A 17,041-nucleotide genomic window follows, 5' to 3' on the forward strand; every position below is an offset into this window, starting at 1 on the left:
GGAGTTCTTAGCTAAGGATCTACAGGCAGGCTTCAGGAACAGTACATACAAGTTTGTATGCATTTGTCCTTATGTTGTTAACTATGAATCCAGGGGCACCTGGGTGACTTGGTTAAGCGTCTGGCTCTCGGGTTTCAGTTCAGGTCATGATCTCAGGATCTTGGGATCAAGCCCCACATCGGGCTCCCTGCTCAGTGTGGAGTCTGCTTAGGCTTCTCTCTCCCACCCCCTCTGCCCCTCCTCGGCATGCTCTCACTTTCTCCAAAATAAACAAATCTTTAAAAAAAAACCCAAACTATGAATCCGGCGGCAGTCTTCTTCAGAAAACCAAAGTATTATTCAGAGAGCAAAAAACAGTCACATATTTGACTTTATCTGATTTTAGGACCCTTCACCAGTACCTGTATTGAGTGTTAGGGTTTGTCTCAGGTTCACCTAATGTTATCTCCTATTCCAAACTGCAGGTCCTCATGAAATAATCCTCATCGGATTAATAACTAAATTTCTCATCCCTAAACAGTCTCAATCCAAACAGAAGAAATTGTAGCTTCTCCCACTCTGTTCTGCCATGCTATTATCAAGCTGTAATATTCAGAAGACTTGTTATTTCTTTCCTCAGTGTGTATGTGAATTCCTAAAAGCACAGATGAAGAGATGGAATCAAAGAGGCATCATGGAACATCTTTTTGTGCCAAAAGGAAGTCCTCAAAAAAATGATCAAAGGACACAGAAGTCAACTCAAAGGGGCTCCCACTGGCCAAATGTGGGGCAATTTGGGTGTGAAAATGAACGACAGTAAATTATTATAAGTTGTTGAATGAAGAGTCCATGAGTTCACACCAACATAAATGGACCAGTGAATGGGAAGAAGAGGGATGGGCAGGAAGCTCTTCATCACAGTAGAAAGCCAACTAATAAAAGTAGAAGGAATGATGAAATTAGAAAATCATTGTTTAACAATCATCACAATAACTGATTTAGGTAAGAATCACCATGAATGCTAAAACTAGTCGGATGAAGTTTGAGGAGTAACTGAATATTTATTCCTATAAATATCTCTCCTATAAGTTACTAATTATAAAGGATAAAATAGTAACTTTACAGTGAAGAAACCCTTGAAGACACCACCTTAACCAAATGATCAAAGTTGACATCACCAGTAATGGGACTGAAATCAACACCTGATACGAACTCAGCATCACTTCTGTGAATTTCCTGTCAAAAATGCATAACCTAAGTTTAATTGTAAGGAAACATCACACAAACCAAAATTAAAGGACATTCTACAAATATGTGACTTCTTTTCTTCTAAAATGTCACTGTCATGAAACAAAGACTCGGGAACTGTTAAAGAAAGAGGAGAGTAAAAGAACATGACAACTGAATGCAATGCATAATCTTGCATTTTCTTTCGCTTTAGGGTATTATTAGGACAACCAGTGAAAGAGAAGAAAGATCAGTGGACTAGTATTTACATTATGGTTAATTTCCTAATTTGGTAAGTGTTCTATGGTTATGCAAGTGAATTCTTTGTTGTTAGGAGTGTTCACTTCATCTTCACAATGAAGTATTTAGGAGTAAAGAAGTATCATATCTAAAACTTACTCTTAAAGAATTCAGGAAAAATCACTCACACACACATACACACCACACACAAAGACTAAGAGGGAAACAAGGATAGAGCAATATGGTAAAATGCTAATAATCACAGAGAATACCTGAGAAAGCTTTACACTATTGTTGTTAACTTTTTATTGCAACTTTTCTGTAACTCCGATTCAGTCAAAATTTTTTAAAAAGTAAGGCTTCAGGTCACTGAACTTGTCTGAGAGTCCTCACAACTCTCCATTTGGGTCTCCTACTCAAGTTACTACAAAAAGGCGGTCGCGCAGGAGTGTCTGATACCTTGTTGTTTATGAAGCCGTTCTAATTCAGTCCTGAGGTAGTACATCTTCTTCTGGCGAGCTTCCCGGTCACTCTTTAGCTTTTCCCTCTCTTCAATAACCTGCAAAGTACAACATCCTTCAGCCTCCAGCATCCTCCCTTTTCTATCGCTCTCTTCCGTAAGCCTTCATGCTAGATATCAGAATCCAAGGATCCAAATGCCTGCACACAAAAGTTCTAACTTTATATCAAAGGTGATATTTCATTCTGACTCAAATTCCAGAATAAAATTATCCTTTTCAGAGCTACACTGCCCAGAAAGCATTATTTTTATGCAGAAAGCATTATACTATTTTTTTCTTAAAGGGGAGGGTAGCAGGGGCAGATGGAGAGGGAGAGAGAGAATCTCAAGCAGGCTCCACACCCAGCATGGATCCCAACGTGGGGCTCAATCCCACCACCCCGAGATGATGACCCGGGCCGAAATGAAGAGTCAGATGCTCAACTGGCTGAGCCACCCAGGGACCCCAGGAAGTACTATACTATATTAATGTTAACTTAAAGTGACAGCAACTATTAGACAGTGGTTCTGAGCTCAAAGGGAACCATCAAGAAGGGAACTAATAAGTGTTTAGGGGATACATTGTGTTAGTTGCATTATATATGTATCGTCTTATTTAATCCTGACATTATCTGTGTTTTACAGTAAGAAAACTGAGGTTGTGAAAAATCAAGTAACATATCCAAGTCATACAGTAAGAAAATTTAAAATCCAGGGCACCTGGGTGGCTCAGCTGGCTAAGCGTCTGTCTTCAGCTCAGGTCATGATCCCAGGGCCCTGGATCGAGTCTCACATTGGGCTCCCTGCTCAGTGGGGAGTCTGCTTCTCCCTCTCCCTTTGCCCCTCCTCCCCGCTCATGCTCGCTCTCTCTCTCTCTCAAATAAATAAATCTTTTTTTTTAAAGAAAATTTGAAATCCAGGTATATAAATCAAATCAAATCAAATCAAATCAAATCAAATCAAGTCCAGGTACATACAGCCAAAAGCCCATAATGTTTCAACTGTATTACTACTACTTGATGGAAAAAAAACAAATATAGCTTGTCTATAATAGACTACTGTGGAAAACCTGTGTATTATCAGCCCTGACTTAGTGCTAGGTTCTTGAAGGAGAAGTAAAGGGAAATCATTCGGTCTCCAGTGTCTGCGCAGTCTCAGGTTTTGTCTGTATTAAACCTATCCTCTTCTTTCTGCAGTTCAGAGTATCCAAGTACAATGGAAAATTAAGAAGAAGTGATTTCTGTCTTCTCAAGAATTAGCTAAATTTCTTTTAAGCTGGAAAAAAAATGATTGGCCCTCCATTTTTCCCCTTTCTTTTTTTCTCCTCAGGTTTTCATTATTTTATTAGCAAACCAAGTTTAGACATATTACATTTTTATGTTCCTAAACAAAGTGAGTTATTAGTTACTAAGGACCTTTAAAATTAAGAGAATGCATTAATTTTTCCATTTGAAATGTTATTCTGTATTCCTCATCCCTACATAAATTTTACCTACTGTTTTAAAACATCCAGCCACTGCTCCCTTCCTACACCTGAGAACACAATGAACTTTGTAGTATAAAAACCATTTTTTTAAAAGTGTCATAAAAAAAGTGTTGTCATTCCTGGACACTAAAACAAACCAGAACAAGCAAAGCTTATTTCTTGGGTTTAATTACCAAGCAACAACCAGGTATTAGCTTTTAACCTGCATAATCACTATAGGAAAAGGATCCAAAACTCACTAAGATGAAAACAGGTTTACTGATTCTCCTTCACCCAATCCAATTTTGGCTCCTCACTCCCTGACAAGGTCCATATCGAAAACTTCAAGGCTCTCAACTCCTACCCATAGTGTTCTAAGGCCAGTAATTCTGACAGAGACACTTAAAAAAGAAAGAAGAAGTCAAGAAATCACAGTGGGACCTAGGGCCAGAATTTAGTTTAGTTCTAATGAGAAAACATGAGAAAAACAAACGGGGTATATACATTACTTAGAGCGAGGACAACAGCCTCCAAAAACTTAAATAAAAGGACTTTACTCTCTCTAAAAGACAAATACCAATTTATGTTAAAATAGGAAGGCTCAGGCACGATTCCCAAAGCTAATATTCACCTTCTGCTTCTGGGAAGCACGGTTCTTCTCATCAGAGATCTTCTCCGGATTGTATCTTATGAGTGATGGGATGGACACCTGGACAGGCACTTGAGCAGTAGGAATTGAGCTTAGCACTGACTCCTCCTGTTTGGGCTCATCAGGAGTCACAGTGGGGATCACACGGAGATTGGGACGGCTACGAGTAGCTTGTTTGGTAACGGGTAGTACCCTGTGTGGTTCAGGTAGAGAGTGGTTGGATGGTTGAGAGGCAGGGTACATGGGCCACCTTGAGGCTGCATATGCCATGTAATGCCTATAGGCATCAAAGGAAGCAGGGGGAATGGCAGGTCCCTGGTAGTTTGGAGGTATCCGAGCTGCAGCAAACTGAGAGGCCCTTGGCATATGAAACTGAGATAATGAAGCAGGATGTGGAAGTCTAATTGGGGCAGATGGGGCTGATGGTAACATACATCTGACGGCCACAGATGACTGAAAACCACTGCCAACTACCTCTGGCCCTGCAATATGACCCATTGAATGGTCAGACTTCAGGAATGGGGGGCTGTTTTTTGTGAGCAGGTAAGGATCTACAGGGGAGACTGGATGTGGATGGGACACCTCTGGGGAGTGGGTATTGCTATGGTGTGCCTCTCTGCTCTCCAGTCTGTGAGGATCTGAGGAGTGCCGATCAGCTGAAAAACGGTGATCAACTGAGGGACAGTGGTCTGCTGAAAAGTGCCGGTCAACTGATGAACGGCGGTCAGCAGAGGAACGTGACGGTTTCTTGCCATGAAGTCGTTCCTGGGTGCGGGCGGCCAGTTTACTAATCTCTGCTACCCCGATATCCAGCCCTATTGTCTTGAGCAAGTCATGAATCTTGGCATATTCTGGATTGGTCTCTTCTATTGATTCTCGTTTCACGGCTGGAGCTGAAGAGGGCAGGGAACTTGTCTTCTGTCTCAAGACTTCACTCTCAGAGCCCCCAAGGGGCTTTGGTGGAGACTCTGCCTTTAAATCCTCTTCTTCATCCCCATAGAGAAATTTCTCCTCATCCTCAATGTCAGGGAAACTACGGCGCCTTTTTTCCTGTGTACTGGTGGAGTCTGCCAACATGCTCAAAATGCGGGAAAAACCACTGCCATCCTGGCTAGCCCTCTCATGGGGCAGCAAGAAGTCTGTGTGTCGCTCAGGCCCCTCAGCCTTCATATTCAGTTTCTCCTTGTGGCACAGAAAACTTCCAAACTTCTCTCTGAGAGGACTGTTGTCTTTGGGGATCCCAGGGAGAGGACCCCATTGGTAGAGGTTGCCCTGAGGTTCTTTCAGGGTAGTCTCTACCATAGACCCCTTGTTTTCAATCTCTGAGGCAAAAGCAGCAATAGCACCACTTAGTGGAAGAGATGGGTGACCAGAGTAGACAGGGTGATCCTGGCTGGAGCTGGTACTGCTGGAAAAACTCTCGAGCTGCAAAGACAAGCACAACTGATTTAGCCTCTATGCAGAATCTCAGAAAACTAGTAATTGAGATAAATACTTAAATATTTGGTTCTTCTTGAATTAATAGGGGAATGATAAGTATGAATGAAAGGGAGGTATAGTATCTTTAGGCAGGTTCCAGATTTGGGTCTCCATCTCTCCAGATGCTTCTGCTGAAGCAAGGGGAAACAGGAAATAAGGCACGCTGGCATGAATCCTCACTTTTGCCCATTTGTTACAGTCTTTACCAAGGAATATGAATTCAAAAGGACTTTAGAGATGCTCTAGCTTGTTTCTATTCCACAGGTCCCTCCAGGGAGGAAAAAAAGACACGTAAAAGTGGAGCTGCTTTGGTTCAAGTGGGATGAGAAAACTGTGAAACCCTAACTGATCAGTCTCCCCTTGCTTCCTTATGTGCTTCTAGGTACTTCTTCAGAAACCTCTGGCTCCTAACAGAGTAACTAAAAACTAGTGCTCATGCCTGATCATCTTTTCACAGATGAGGAAAAAATATCAAGGCCCAGAATGGTGAGGTGACTTGCCTAAAAATCGCACAGCAATTTGGTGGCAGTGGGACCAGAATCAGAATCACCTGATTTCTGCTCTAGTGTCCTACCACTCATAAATCTTGTCTTCTCTCTAAAGAGAAATGAGGAAAATTCAGATCATCACCTCTCTTTGCCCTTTCAGCTTTATTTCCAAGATATCCACATTCAAAGATTTCTACACAGTTATCCAATTTAGAGAAAAAACTTACAAAAAATACTAAAAAATGCTTATTTAGGAAGTCTACTATATGACAATAGAAGCCCTCTACTGATGCATTGTAAGGCCTACAGTTTCCTTTGGAGAATCTTGGAAGTACAGCTCATAGGCATAACAAGGTTGGTCCAGCATAGATTACAAAGATACCATTAGGGACACACACCCCCGGGAAAGTAACCAAGTTTTAAGATATTAGAGGGACTAGGAAGAGACCCTAGGAATGCAGCAGAGACCTGAATGGAAGGCTCCATGTCCACCTCAATCCGTTTCTTCAGAATTGACTTCTTGGGCATCACAGATACTTCCTCAGGCCGATGTAAAGAATATCCTGGCTCCGATGCTGTTAGGACACCTGATAGTCCAGGAATGGGACAGCTAGTGTCACTACCATCAACTCCAACCAGCTCCTGACTCAAGCTCCTACTTCGTTCCTCCTCTTCTTCTCGTTTTCGCCTGGCAAGGTCCAGCTCTCGAAACTCAGGATCTAGAAACCTAGGGCTTGGGCTTCGTCTACGCTGTCGATAGTTGCGGGTCCCTGATGTAAAACCTGAGTGATCACCTCCCATGCTGTGTATCTTCTCTGTGTCATCATAACGGGGCCGTTTGGCCTCCCGACTCCTTTCCTCGGGTCGTATGGAGTAGGAGCCTTTGAGTTTATCTCTATTCCTTTCTGTTCCCCGCAACAGCTCATCATGACAACTGATATGGGGACTATAATCAGAACGATGCAGGAAAGTTTCTCTTGTCCGGTAGTCCTCATCAAGTTGTCCTAAGAACGGACTAAGAGGTCCCTCCTCCCGGGAAATATATCGTTCAAGACCTCGAGAGCATTGGGAACTTCGAGTGAAGACAGAATCATCAGTCAGGTCATCCCTGAGGAAAGAGACAAGCATCGCTGAATACAATGGACTTGGAAAGAGCAAGACCAGACAAGACTAAGAGCCTGACATTCATCCGAGGGGCTACAGAATACTTAAGACAAAACACAATAATCATGAAGTTCAAGAACAAACCTATGGACCACTTCTTCTCCCTCTCTCCAGGGCACAAGGAGCTTCAACCTCTAACCAAGGGGAGATACTACTAGTCTGTCTAGACAGAGCTCTTAGGCTAATCTCTTTGACTAGACTTTGGAAATGCAGAATATCACACTAGGGTTTGGGAGAGGTGAAAATACCACTACCAAACTACAAAAAGCCCTAGATTACACAACTCCACGCTAGCTTAAAGTCTAGCTCTTTGCTACCGAAAGTGTAGTCTGAATCAGCAGCATCTGTACTACCTAGGAACTTTTTAGTAGTCCATCCAGGCCTACTGAATCAGAATCTGCATTTTAATAAGATCTTCAGGTGACAGGTATGCACTTTACAATTTGAGAAACACTAGGCCAGATCAATGATTTTCAAGCTATGTTCTACAGAGATTCTGAAGACTGCTCAGGAGCTGCCTAAAGGAAGGACATGCTAAGAAAGCACAGCCTGGCAGTACCTGGGTGGCTCAGTCAGTTAAGCGCCTGACTTCAGCTCAGGGTCCTGGGATGGAGCCCCACGTTGGACTCCGTGCTAAGTGGGGAGTCTGCTTCTCACCCTTGCCGTCTTCCCCTCCCCTTGCTCATGCTCTCTCCCTCTCTAATAAATAAGTAAAATCTTAAAAAAAAAAAAAAAAAAAAAGCAGAGCTTGCATGGCATGGCTCTGGGCCTTCCAGCTCAGTGAAACTGCACTAGGTCCAATTTTATCTGTTTATGAGATAAAATTCTATACGTCATTTGGAACAGAAGTGTTTCACTGTGGGGAAAAAATTTTTAAACTACTGAGCTACCTAACTGGCATTATTTTCTCACAAGTTTTAGAAGGTTCTCCAATGCTTTGTTTTGCTAGTTCACATATTAAAAACCATAAAATTCCTTCACAGCCTATTTAATTCCCTCTTATCTACTTTGCTTGGATATTCACAAGCACTCCGTTAATCCTGGGTCTGGAAAAGAGTATGTGATGGTTTGGCTCACTATATATTTTTATTTCATAGAAATAAAACGGTCTTGGACCTCTTTGGCATGAAGATAAAAATACAGGCTGGAACACTTGTCCTTTCAGTCAGAGCTCTATACCACACACAATAGTCCTAACCTTTTTGGGTACTGTGGTCACAGAGCTTCTACTGCCCAAAAAAGAAAATTTCTGATTTAATCACAGATAGAAATAAAGATCCTCCAGCACTTTGAGCATACAACCTTTATTTATTTTTTTTAAAGATTTTATTTATTTATTTGCAAAAGAGAAAGAATGAGAGATCAATCACGAGCAGGGGGAAGGGTAGAGGGAGAAGCAGGCTCCCCGCTGAGCAAAGAGCCCCATGCGGGACTCAACCTCAGGACCCTGGGATCATGACCTGAGCCGAATGCAAACGCTTAACTGATTGAGCCACTCAGGCCCCCAAGTATACAACTTTTAAATAATCTGAATGAAAAATTTACAGGTCACTTACATTCCACTCACACTGGTGTTTTCTACAGTTTCTAGTACCTACCTTTATTTTTTGAAAGTTTCTAAGAAATAACTTTTCTTTCCTTTTGTTTTTTAGTTGCTTTCTCTGGGACTGAGTTAACAGAACATCAGAGTTGCCTTTTCTTATTCACCAGTCCTGCCTTTGTTCAAAATTTTAGACCTGGGTAACAGCTATAAATAACTTTATGAAAGACTATTAAAGATAAACTTTATCACCTCTGCTAAAAGAATGCCACCCATGGGAATCCAGGTTTCTATAACTCACCTCCTCCCCAAGAATCTGGAGAATTTTGACGTTTCAATATAGTATAAAATAAAAAAGAAAAATGGGATTGAACCAAGGATGATCTCTGAAATCAAGCATAACTACAGTAAAACATTTTACTCTATAAGTTTGTCAGCCATGAACATACCTATTTCCAGGAAGGAACGTCCATGAGTTGCACCATTGCTACACCACCATCTACCATAAAAAACTCTCTGATTGTATTAGTGTAGGGGGGAAAAACACAGGCTCCACAGGTAATGGCAAATTCATCCATACCTCCATGTTCAGCTCCACACTAAAACTATTACATATTACCACCAAATGACATACCAGCTCAAGGTCTAATCCAGCCCTAAATCTCAAGAAATCAGAAATAATGAGATGACTCCCAGAGAGTCTCAGTCCAGACTTGTAATCTCCAGCAAAATGAAGCAAAAAAGAAAAAAGAAAAAAGGCACATTAACCGTTAAAAGAATGACCTATCATGTAAACACAGGCAGAAATTAAGTTGCTTATTAGAAGCTCATATCCTCCTTTCCCAGGTCTCCCAAAGGATAAGAGAAAGAACTGGCTGGAGTAAAAGTAAGCCCTAAAAAGGGTTCCATACCCTGTAGCTCAGAATAGTCCAGGGACACACTCTCTCTGAAAGCTTTAGTTAAATCCAACTCTTTCCTAAAATAAGGTCTATCTATTTAAAAAATTGATTGTTGGATGTAGGTGATGAGTACACGGGGGCTCACTGTACTATTCCATTTTTTTTAAAGATTTAATTAGCTTTATTAAGCTATTCATGAATTGGAGAGCATCTCATCTATCAAGTAGAGGGGAGCTCCCTCTCTGTACTTCTGTATTTATGAATTGTATTAAATAAGTTAAAAAAACATACATGATAACATATATCCACATAAAAGTTTATACACCAATTGTTCAGAGCAGCATTATTCACAATAGCCAAATGGTGGAAACAACCCAAATTTACCCATCCATTCATCACTGATAAATGGATAAACAAAACACATACACTGAAATATTATTAGCAGTAAAAAGGAATGAAGTACTATTATACGCTACAAAATGAGTGAGTCTTAAAAAACATAATGCTAAGTAAAAGATGCTAGTCACATATGAAATGTCCAGAATAGACAATCTATAGAGACAGAAAGTAGATTACTGATAAACTAGGGCAGGTGGTGGGGTTAACTAATAAACAGCTAAGAGTACAGGTAATAAAACTGTTCTAAAACTGATCATAGTAGTGGATTCACAACTCTATGAATATACTAAAAGTCACTGAACTATAACTTTAAATGGGTGAATTTTATGGTATGTGAATTATGGCTCAATAAAGCTGTTAAAAAATGTATAGGATAGGGGCGCCTGGGTGGCACAGCGGTTAAGCATCTGCCTTCGGCTCAGGGCGTGATCCCGGTGTTATGGGATCGAGCCCCACATCAGGCTCTTCCGCTATGAGCCTGCTTCTCCCTCTCCCACTCCCCTTGCTTGTGTTCCCTCTCTCGCTGGCTGTCTCTATCTCTGTCAAATAAATAAATAAAATCTTAAAAAAAAAATGTATAGGATAAAAAAAAAAGAAAGAAAGAAAGAAAAAATATCCCCCAGAGCCCAAACTTCCCATTCTTTTCCTCTACTGATTCTTCAAAATGCTGGAAGGAAACTGTGTCCTTCTGTCTTTTCCCTAAGGCAAATCGGAGGGAAAAAATCCTGCTCCTCGTTCAACCAATGTCAGGGCAAGGAAGAGTTAAGAATTCCATGAATGGAACCTACAATGTGCGGAGTACTTTGTTAACAAGGGAAATTGACCTCACATCCACAAATCTTCAGAAGCTGACAGGTTGTCTTCATACAACCTGTTCATGTTCCTTTTCCGGAATATGTTACATTAATATCCACAGAACTGCCAAGGTGAGAACATGGAAACTCTGGCAATTTGGCTATAATCCAAACTGGATATAAAATTTAATATATTCACTAAGAATACCAGGGTCCCAGGAAAATATTTATTTACTTGTTTATTTATTTTTAAAGATTTTATTTTTAAGTATTCTCTACACCCAACATGGGGCTCAAACTTAAAACCCCAAGAACAAGAGTCAAATGCCCTACTGACTGAGCCAGCCAGGTGCGCCCAGGAAGAAATGTAAAACACCTACATACAAAGGACGGAAATGGCCTGGACCTGAAAATGGTCCAGCTGAAGACTGGACATGCTAGGAGACATCTTGAGAACGCCAATGGTCCTATGACCTGGTTTTAGTACATAGTAACTATCCACGCAAACCATACCAAGCAAAAGTACACAGAACAAAAAATCTAAATAATGGACTGGTACCTCCTATTTTTTTTTCCTTAAGGAATCTCTACATCCAACATGGGGCTCAAACTCACAACCCTGCGATCAAGAGATGCATGCTCTACTGACTGCACCAGCTACGCGCCCCACTGGTAGCTCCTTCTAGAACCTTCATCTCATTTTCTCTAAAATAGACTTGTTTCTCTGAAACACATGATTCTGGAAAGAAAACTACTGTCCCAAACTCCCTAAAAGGAAAATTTTAGTTTTTACAACTTAAAAAAAGACAATTAGCTCTCTGAAGCACACGTGCATAACGAAGCTTATGGAAAGGGGAGGTGACAGCCTAGACCTAACAAGAGGAAATGCTAAAGTTACCTCAAAACCTTAACGAGGAAGGAAGAGAGTCACACCATGCACCACCTACTCAATCATCTCCCAAAATAGAAGCAGCCAGAAGGGCAAGAGCTTTTGCCTCAGTTAAGGGATATAGTCACATATCTTGAAACCTTATCTTCAGAAGCTTCTGTTGTACGACATGGAACTGTCCTGCCTTGTTTTGCCACATCAAATTGCCACTGCAGCTTTGAAGTGACTATTACCAAAGGGTAGCACTGGTCTTCAGACTTCCTGCCCAGCTGTCCCCCACCTGTCTGTCCACGCTCAGTGTACCACTGCATGACAATCTCGGTTTGTAAGAAAATCCATTGGTTTGTTGCTACTGTTAATCATTTGTGAAAACTCCCAGTGTGCTGGACAGAGACCATAACAGACATGACTCCCAGCTCTCAGATAGAGTGCTTTCCCTGTACTCCCATATTTATTTACTTTTGTGAGGTGACACACACCTAATGTGATTACTTCTTATATATAGTTAAGTTCGTAATACCTGGGATCTATATTTAACACTCTGTGGAGTGTATCTGTCCTTCCTCAGCACTCCAACAATTGTAGAGTAATAACTGAAATTAAAGATTTTTAAAGAGCTTTAACTTTCTATTAATGCTTATATATTTAATATAGATACATATATTAAACATGAACTTATTTAAACCCTTCCTAAACCTATATTTCAACCAGATCAAGCTGAAAAATAACACCATTAAAAGAAGATTTCCTATTCTGTCCACTTTTCTTTGTAGAATGGATCCTAGTTCCAGTATTTTAGAATCCTTCTCATCTCAACTGTTTTTAATGTGGGAAACTTATGTCCCTTCAGCTTTCTGTTGGACCAGGATGACATTCTAAAGCCTTTTCTTCTACATAATTCTTTCAGCAATAGAGTCTATATCAATATACTCTCCCCACTCAGAAAGCCTTTTCCAATGCTCTACCTTATACTGGACAGAGGGCATAACTTCAGTGCCGGCACCACTCTTTCAAATACATAATTCAGAGAAGAGCACCTTTTCTACCTTCAAGCACTATCACAGTGTGCCCTACCTCAAATGAAGCCTACCTGTCCACGTCCTCCAGATTATCCACTGGTGACCCCAGTCGATCACTAAGCCGCCGCCGTTCTGGTATGCCAACACAGAAATGGTCATTGCCAACAGTGATCCTTAAGCTCTGTTCCAAAGAAGAGTCAGAACGCAGACCAGGAGAGCGCCTCTACAAAAGTAAAAGATAATGTAATAGTCTATAGGGTCAAGACATCCCTATACCCAAAAACGTACTCCTCCTTAGTTATCAAGTTGTCGCCCAACAAGGAGAGAAATGGCTATGGTAAGATACCACCCCCCAAATATAGCACATTAAAAAAAATCATTTTCCTAGATGAAAGACCACACTTCCAACTCTCTCCACCAGTGACCTTTCATTCTTTCATTTACTAGTACTGGGCATGGGACAAGAAGAGTAAATGGAATCTGTTCTCAGAATCTATACATTTCTAGTGAAGCAAGCAAGCAAAAAACAGGTGTTTTTTTTTTAAGTACTTCTGATAGTGGTTAATGCTGTAAAATCATTAAAACATGGTAACATGAAAGAGATTAGGGAAAAGGAGCTACTTCAGATAGAATAGTTAAAGGCAGCTTTTCTGAGGTGATACTATTTAACCTGACAATTGAATGATGAGATGTGAGCCTTGCAAACAAGCTCTGTAATGAGCTTAGCATGTTTTGGGTAACAGAAAGGCACCCAGTGTGACTGTAGCAAAGTGACAGAAGAGAAGACAGGCAGAAGCCAGTTAGGAAATCTGGATTTTATTCTTAGTGTAGAAGAAGCCACAGAAAGATTTCCAGCACAAGAGTGATATGATCTGACTACATTCTTCCGCCAGATGTTTGGATTGCTCATACTCTCATCTCCTTCAGGTCTTTACTTAAGTCACCTTCCCAGATCTTCCCTGGCTACCCTATTAGAAAGTATTAACTCCTTTCTCTGTTTTTGTTTGTTCTTAGTACTTAATTCTACTTAACATGCCAAAATAACTTACTTCTCTATTATCTGACTCCCTCTGGTAGAATATAAGCTCTACGAGGGCAGGGGTTTTTGACTGTTAATGTTTTATCCTGTGGTCAGAACAGTACCTAATACATGGTAGATGTTTAATAAAAACTTCTCAAATGTATAAAATGAAGATTTAAAAAAAAGCATTTTGATTGCTGGGTACAGAATACACTGGGTGGCATAACAAGAGTGTAAAGGGTCCTCACAGACTGGGGATAATAGGACTTAAGACTAGGGAGATGGTAGGAGGACAGTTTGGGGGATGTTTCTTGGAGGTAAAGCTGACAAGTCAGATGAAGTGATTGACAGCATGGACTTGGGAAAAGGGAGATGATCACTGTTTTCTGGCTGAGCAATGGGTGATGTCATTTACTGAGAGAGAAAAGCCTGGAGCACTGGAGAAAAGGGAGGTTATGGAAACTAGCATACAACTTTGCTTCCTCTGTAGAACTGCTTGCTTCCTCAGACTATAGCTGCTCAGCTATGAAAATCTTAACATAGTGACAAGTCAATTCACCTATGACCAGAGTACCTAGAGTACTCTGACTCCGACAGAGAGCCACCCCACCCAAGAAAACAAAAACTTCGTCACGGGGTTTTAAAAAGATTGGTGAACTGAAAATAAAAACAAATTCGAAAACACCAGCCCCAGGCCAGAGGTGGTTATGGTGAAAGGTCAATATCACATCTAAACTAAACTTTTTTTTTTTTTTTAAGACTTTATTTTGGGGGGCCTGGATGGCTCAGTCGGTAGAGCATGAGACTTGATCTCAGGGTCATGAGTTCAAGCCCCACATTGGGCACGGAGCCTACTTCTAAAAAAGAAAGGAAGGAAGGCAGCCAGGAAGAAAGACACAGAGGGAAACACAGAAAGAAAGATTTCATGTTTTAAGTAATCTCTCCACCCAACCTGGGGCTTGAACTCACAACCCTGAGATCAAGAGTCACACGCTCTACCAACTGAGCCAGCCAGGCACTCCTAAACTAAACTTCTTAACCTCATGCTCTGTCCAGGGGGAAAAAAAAAAGTTCAAATCACAGGTGCCAGGACCAGGTAGATATGGATTAAATCACAGTCACGCCACTTCTTACCTAAGTGACATCAAGCAAGTTGGTCAAACCTTTCTGGATACCTCAGCTATTCAATAAGGAACAACCTTCACTGCCTCGCCTCAAAAGACTGTGAGCGTTCAAAGAGACTGTGTAAAGTGAAGGGCTAGGCATAATCCTGCCACAACTCAGTAAGTGGTAGCAGTTATTACAATGACTGTGGATACGCACAGTTCATTTCGGAGAAGCAGCTCCTATTTGCTAACAGTTGACACTCAAGGTGTCTATGCTGATGGGGTTTAGGCAACCCTGACTGGCCACAAAGACATTTCAGCTTCTTATCTAAGATCCACGGGCAGCGCAGGTCGAAAGGGATACCAAACCACGGAACTCTGAGGAAACATCGACTGCTGAACAAGTACCAGGCACACGGTTTGGAGGGCACTCCCCTCGCCCTGGCAAACTTTTCCGCATCTCACCTAAAGTGAGAGAAACAGCCTATTCCTGAAATGGTGCACTGCCTCCCGACCAGGCGCCTGTACGGGTCCCGAGTCCGTTATTGTGCATAAGAGGATCCCAGGACTGACAGGGAACCTCCAGGTGCGGGCGAAGCTGAGGGAGCCCGTGGGGGGTGGAGGGTCCTCGATCCTGGGACTCTGGCCTGGAGGCCTCGGGGGCGCCTGTGCTGCGGGCGTTTCTGGAAGCGGGAAGCCCGGGCGAGGGGGCTAGGGTATAGAGGGAGTCCCGGTCGAGGGGTGGGATTACCCGGCTGCCGCTGTCGCCTGGATGGTCTCCGCGGCCGTCCCGGGCGAAGTCGGCGCGGGACTCCCCCCGGCTGCTGCCTCGGAAACCGGCCGGGCCCGGCGGGAAGAGTCGTCGGCCCCGCGGTGGCGACGGGGAGCTACGACGGGCCCGCGGCGGGGAGGGGGAAACGCGACGACCCCGCGGCGGGGACGGCGAGGCCCGGCGTCCGCGGGGCGGGGACGGGGAGCCGCGGCGACCCCGCGACGGGGACGGCGAGGCCCGGCGGCCGCGGTGCCCTGAGGGCGAGCGGGGCCGGCGAGCGGGGTTCCGCGACGAGGAGGAGCCGGAGGGTGGCGGCGAGGTGCGGCGAGCCGGGCCTGAGGAGGAGCCGGAGCTGCGGCCGGTGCGCGGGCCGCCCCCGCCGCTCTCTTTAGGCCGGTGCGAAGAGACGGAGGAGCGGGCGCCGCTGCGGTACATGTCTCCGGCAGCAGCGGCCACAGCGGCAGCTCCGACCCGGGGGCGCCCAGGACGCGGGGCCCCAGCGCGCCGCCGCAGCTGCAGCCTCGGCCGCCACGGCCGCCACGCGCCGCCCCCGCAGCCGGAGCCGCCCCCTCCCCTCAGCCCCGCGCCGCCCCTGGGGCCCGGCCAAGCGCGCGGCCGCGGCTGGCGGTTGGACGCGCGAGCACGCGTCCGACACACCCCCCGCCCTCCGGGGCTCCCCGCTCCTCCACTCAGGGAGCAGCCACAGAAGCCAGAAGTGGGGAGGAGCGCCGAAGCCGGAGCGAGGCAGGGCGAGGGGAGGGGAAGCGGAGCGCGCGACCTGCGCCCCGCACGCTCCGCCCCAAACCGGCAAGATGGCGGCGGGTGAGCCGCCCACTTCCCCTCCCCGGGCGACCACGTGACCTCGAGGGCCTCGGCGCGGTTAGGCTCTGGCGGAAGAGAGGGGATTAGCGGGAGCCACACTGGCTTCTCGGGGATGCTCGAGGCCTGGGGTCGTGGCGGGAGCATCTTCGCTCTGTTCCTGACCCCTAAACCTGTTAATTCACGTGGGGACAATAAATGGTTATATGTTATGGGAATACAAATAACCCCAAAACGTTAAGTATGGCGAAGGTATGGCAAGAATGACCACCGACGCTCTGGCCCCGACAGAAGCCCCAGCCATCATTTTACTTTCCATTTTGCCTGAACTCTGGCAATAGAAATTGGGGAAGGGATAATGCAGAATGGGGATGGGTTGGGGGCCGAGAGTCAAACCCAAAACAGACATCAGAGTAAATTGTTTGCTTTCAACCAGAATACTTCTGGTCACGGGGGAAGTCACTGCCAAAGGGTCCGTGTCATGACAGGAGGTCTGGAGAGTTTTTGTGAGGGATTTAGAACCCCCAGTCTATGACCAGAATTTTCCTGGACGCCTGGCTGTCATAGTCCCCAGTCTCAGCCTGCAAACTGAA

General features: G+C 44.0%; 1 protein-coding gene across 2 annotated transcripts in view; it reads right to left on the bottom strand.

Moving 5' to 3' along the window:
• The window catches only part of ZNF318 (zinc finger protein 318), a 35,564-nt gene extending 19,394 nt beyond the window's left edge, over positions 1 to 16,170 (bottom strand). The window contains exons 1-5 of one of the 2 annotated variants that reach the window (XM_057303933.1): positions 15,609 to 16,170; positions 12,802 to 12,953; positions 6,495 to 7,134; positions 4,042 to 5,484; positions 1,906 to 2,005 (exon numbers count right to left, since the gene is read on the bottom strand). In XM_057303933.1, the coding sequence (XP_057159916.1) occupies positions 1,906 to 2,005; positions 4,042 to 5,484; positions 6,495 to 7,134; positions 12,802 to 12,953; positions 15,609 to 16,064 (2,791 nt within the window). In that variant the 5' untranslated portion in view covers positions 16,065 to 16,170. The remainder of the gene's footprint in view (positions 1 to 1,905; positions 2,006 to 4,041; positions 5,485 to 6,494; positions 7,135 to 12,801; positions 12,954 to 15,608) is intronic. The other variant, XM_026507387.4, reaches the window with a different exon arrangement.
• Positions 16,171 to 17,041: the final 871 nt, after the last annotated feature.

Source organism: Ursus arctos, unplaced genomic scaffold (assembly GCF_023065955.2).
Source record: "Ursus arctos isolate Adak ecotype North America unplaced genomic scaffold, UrsArc2.0 scaffold_29, whole genome shotgun sequence".
NCBI classification, from domain to species: Eukaryota; Metazoa; Chordata; class Mammalia; order Carnivora; family Ursidae; genus Ursus; species Ursus arctos.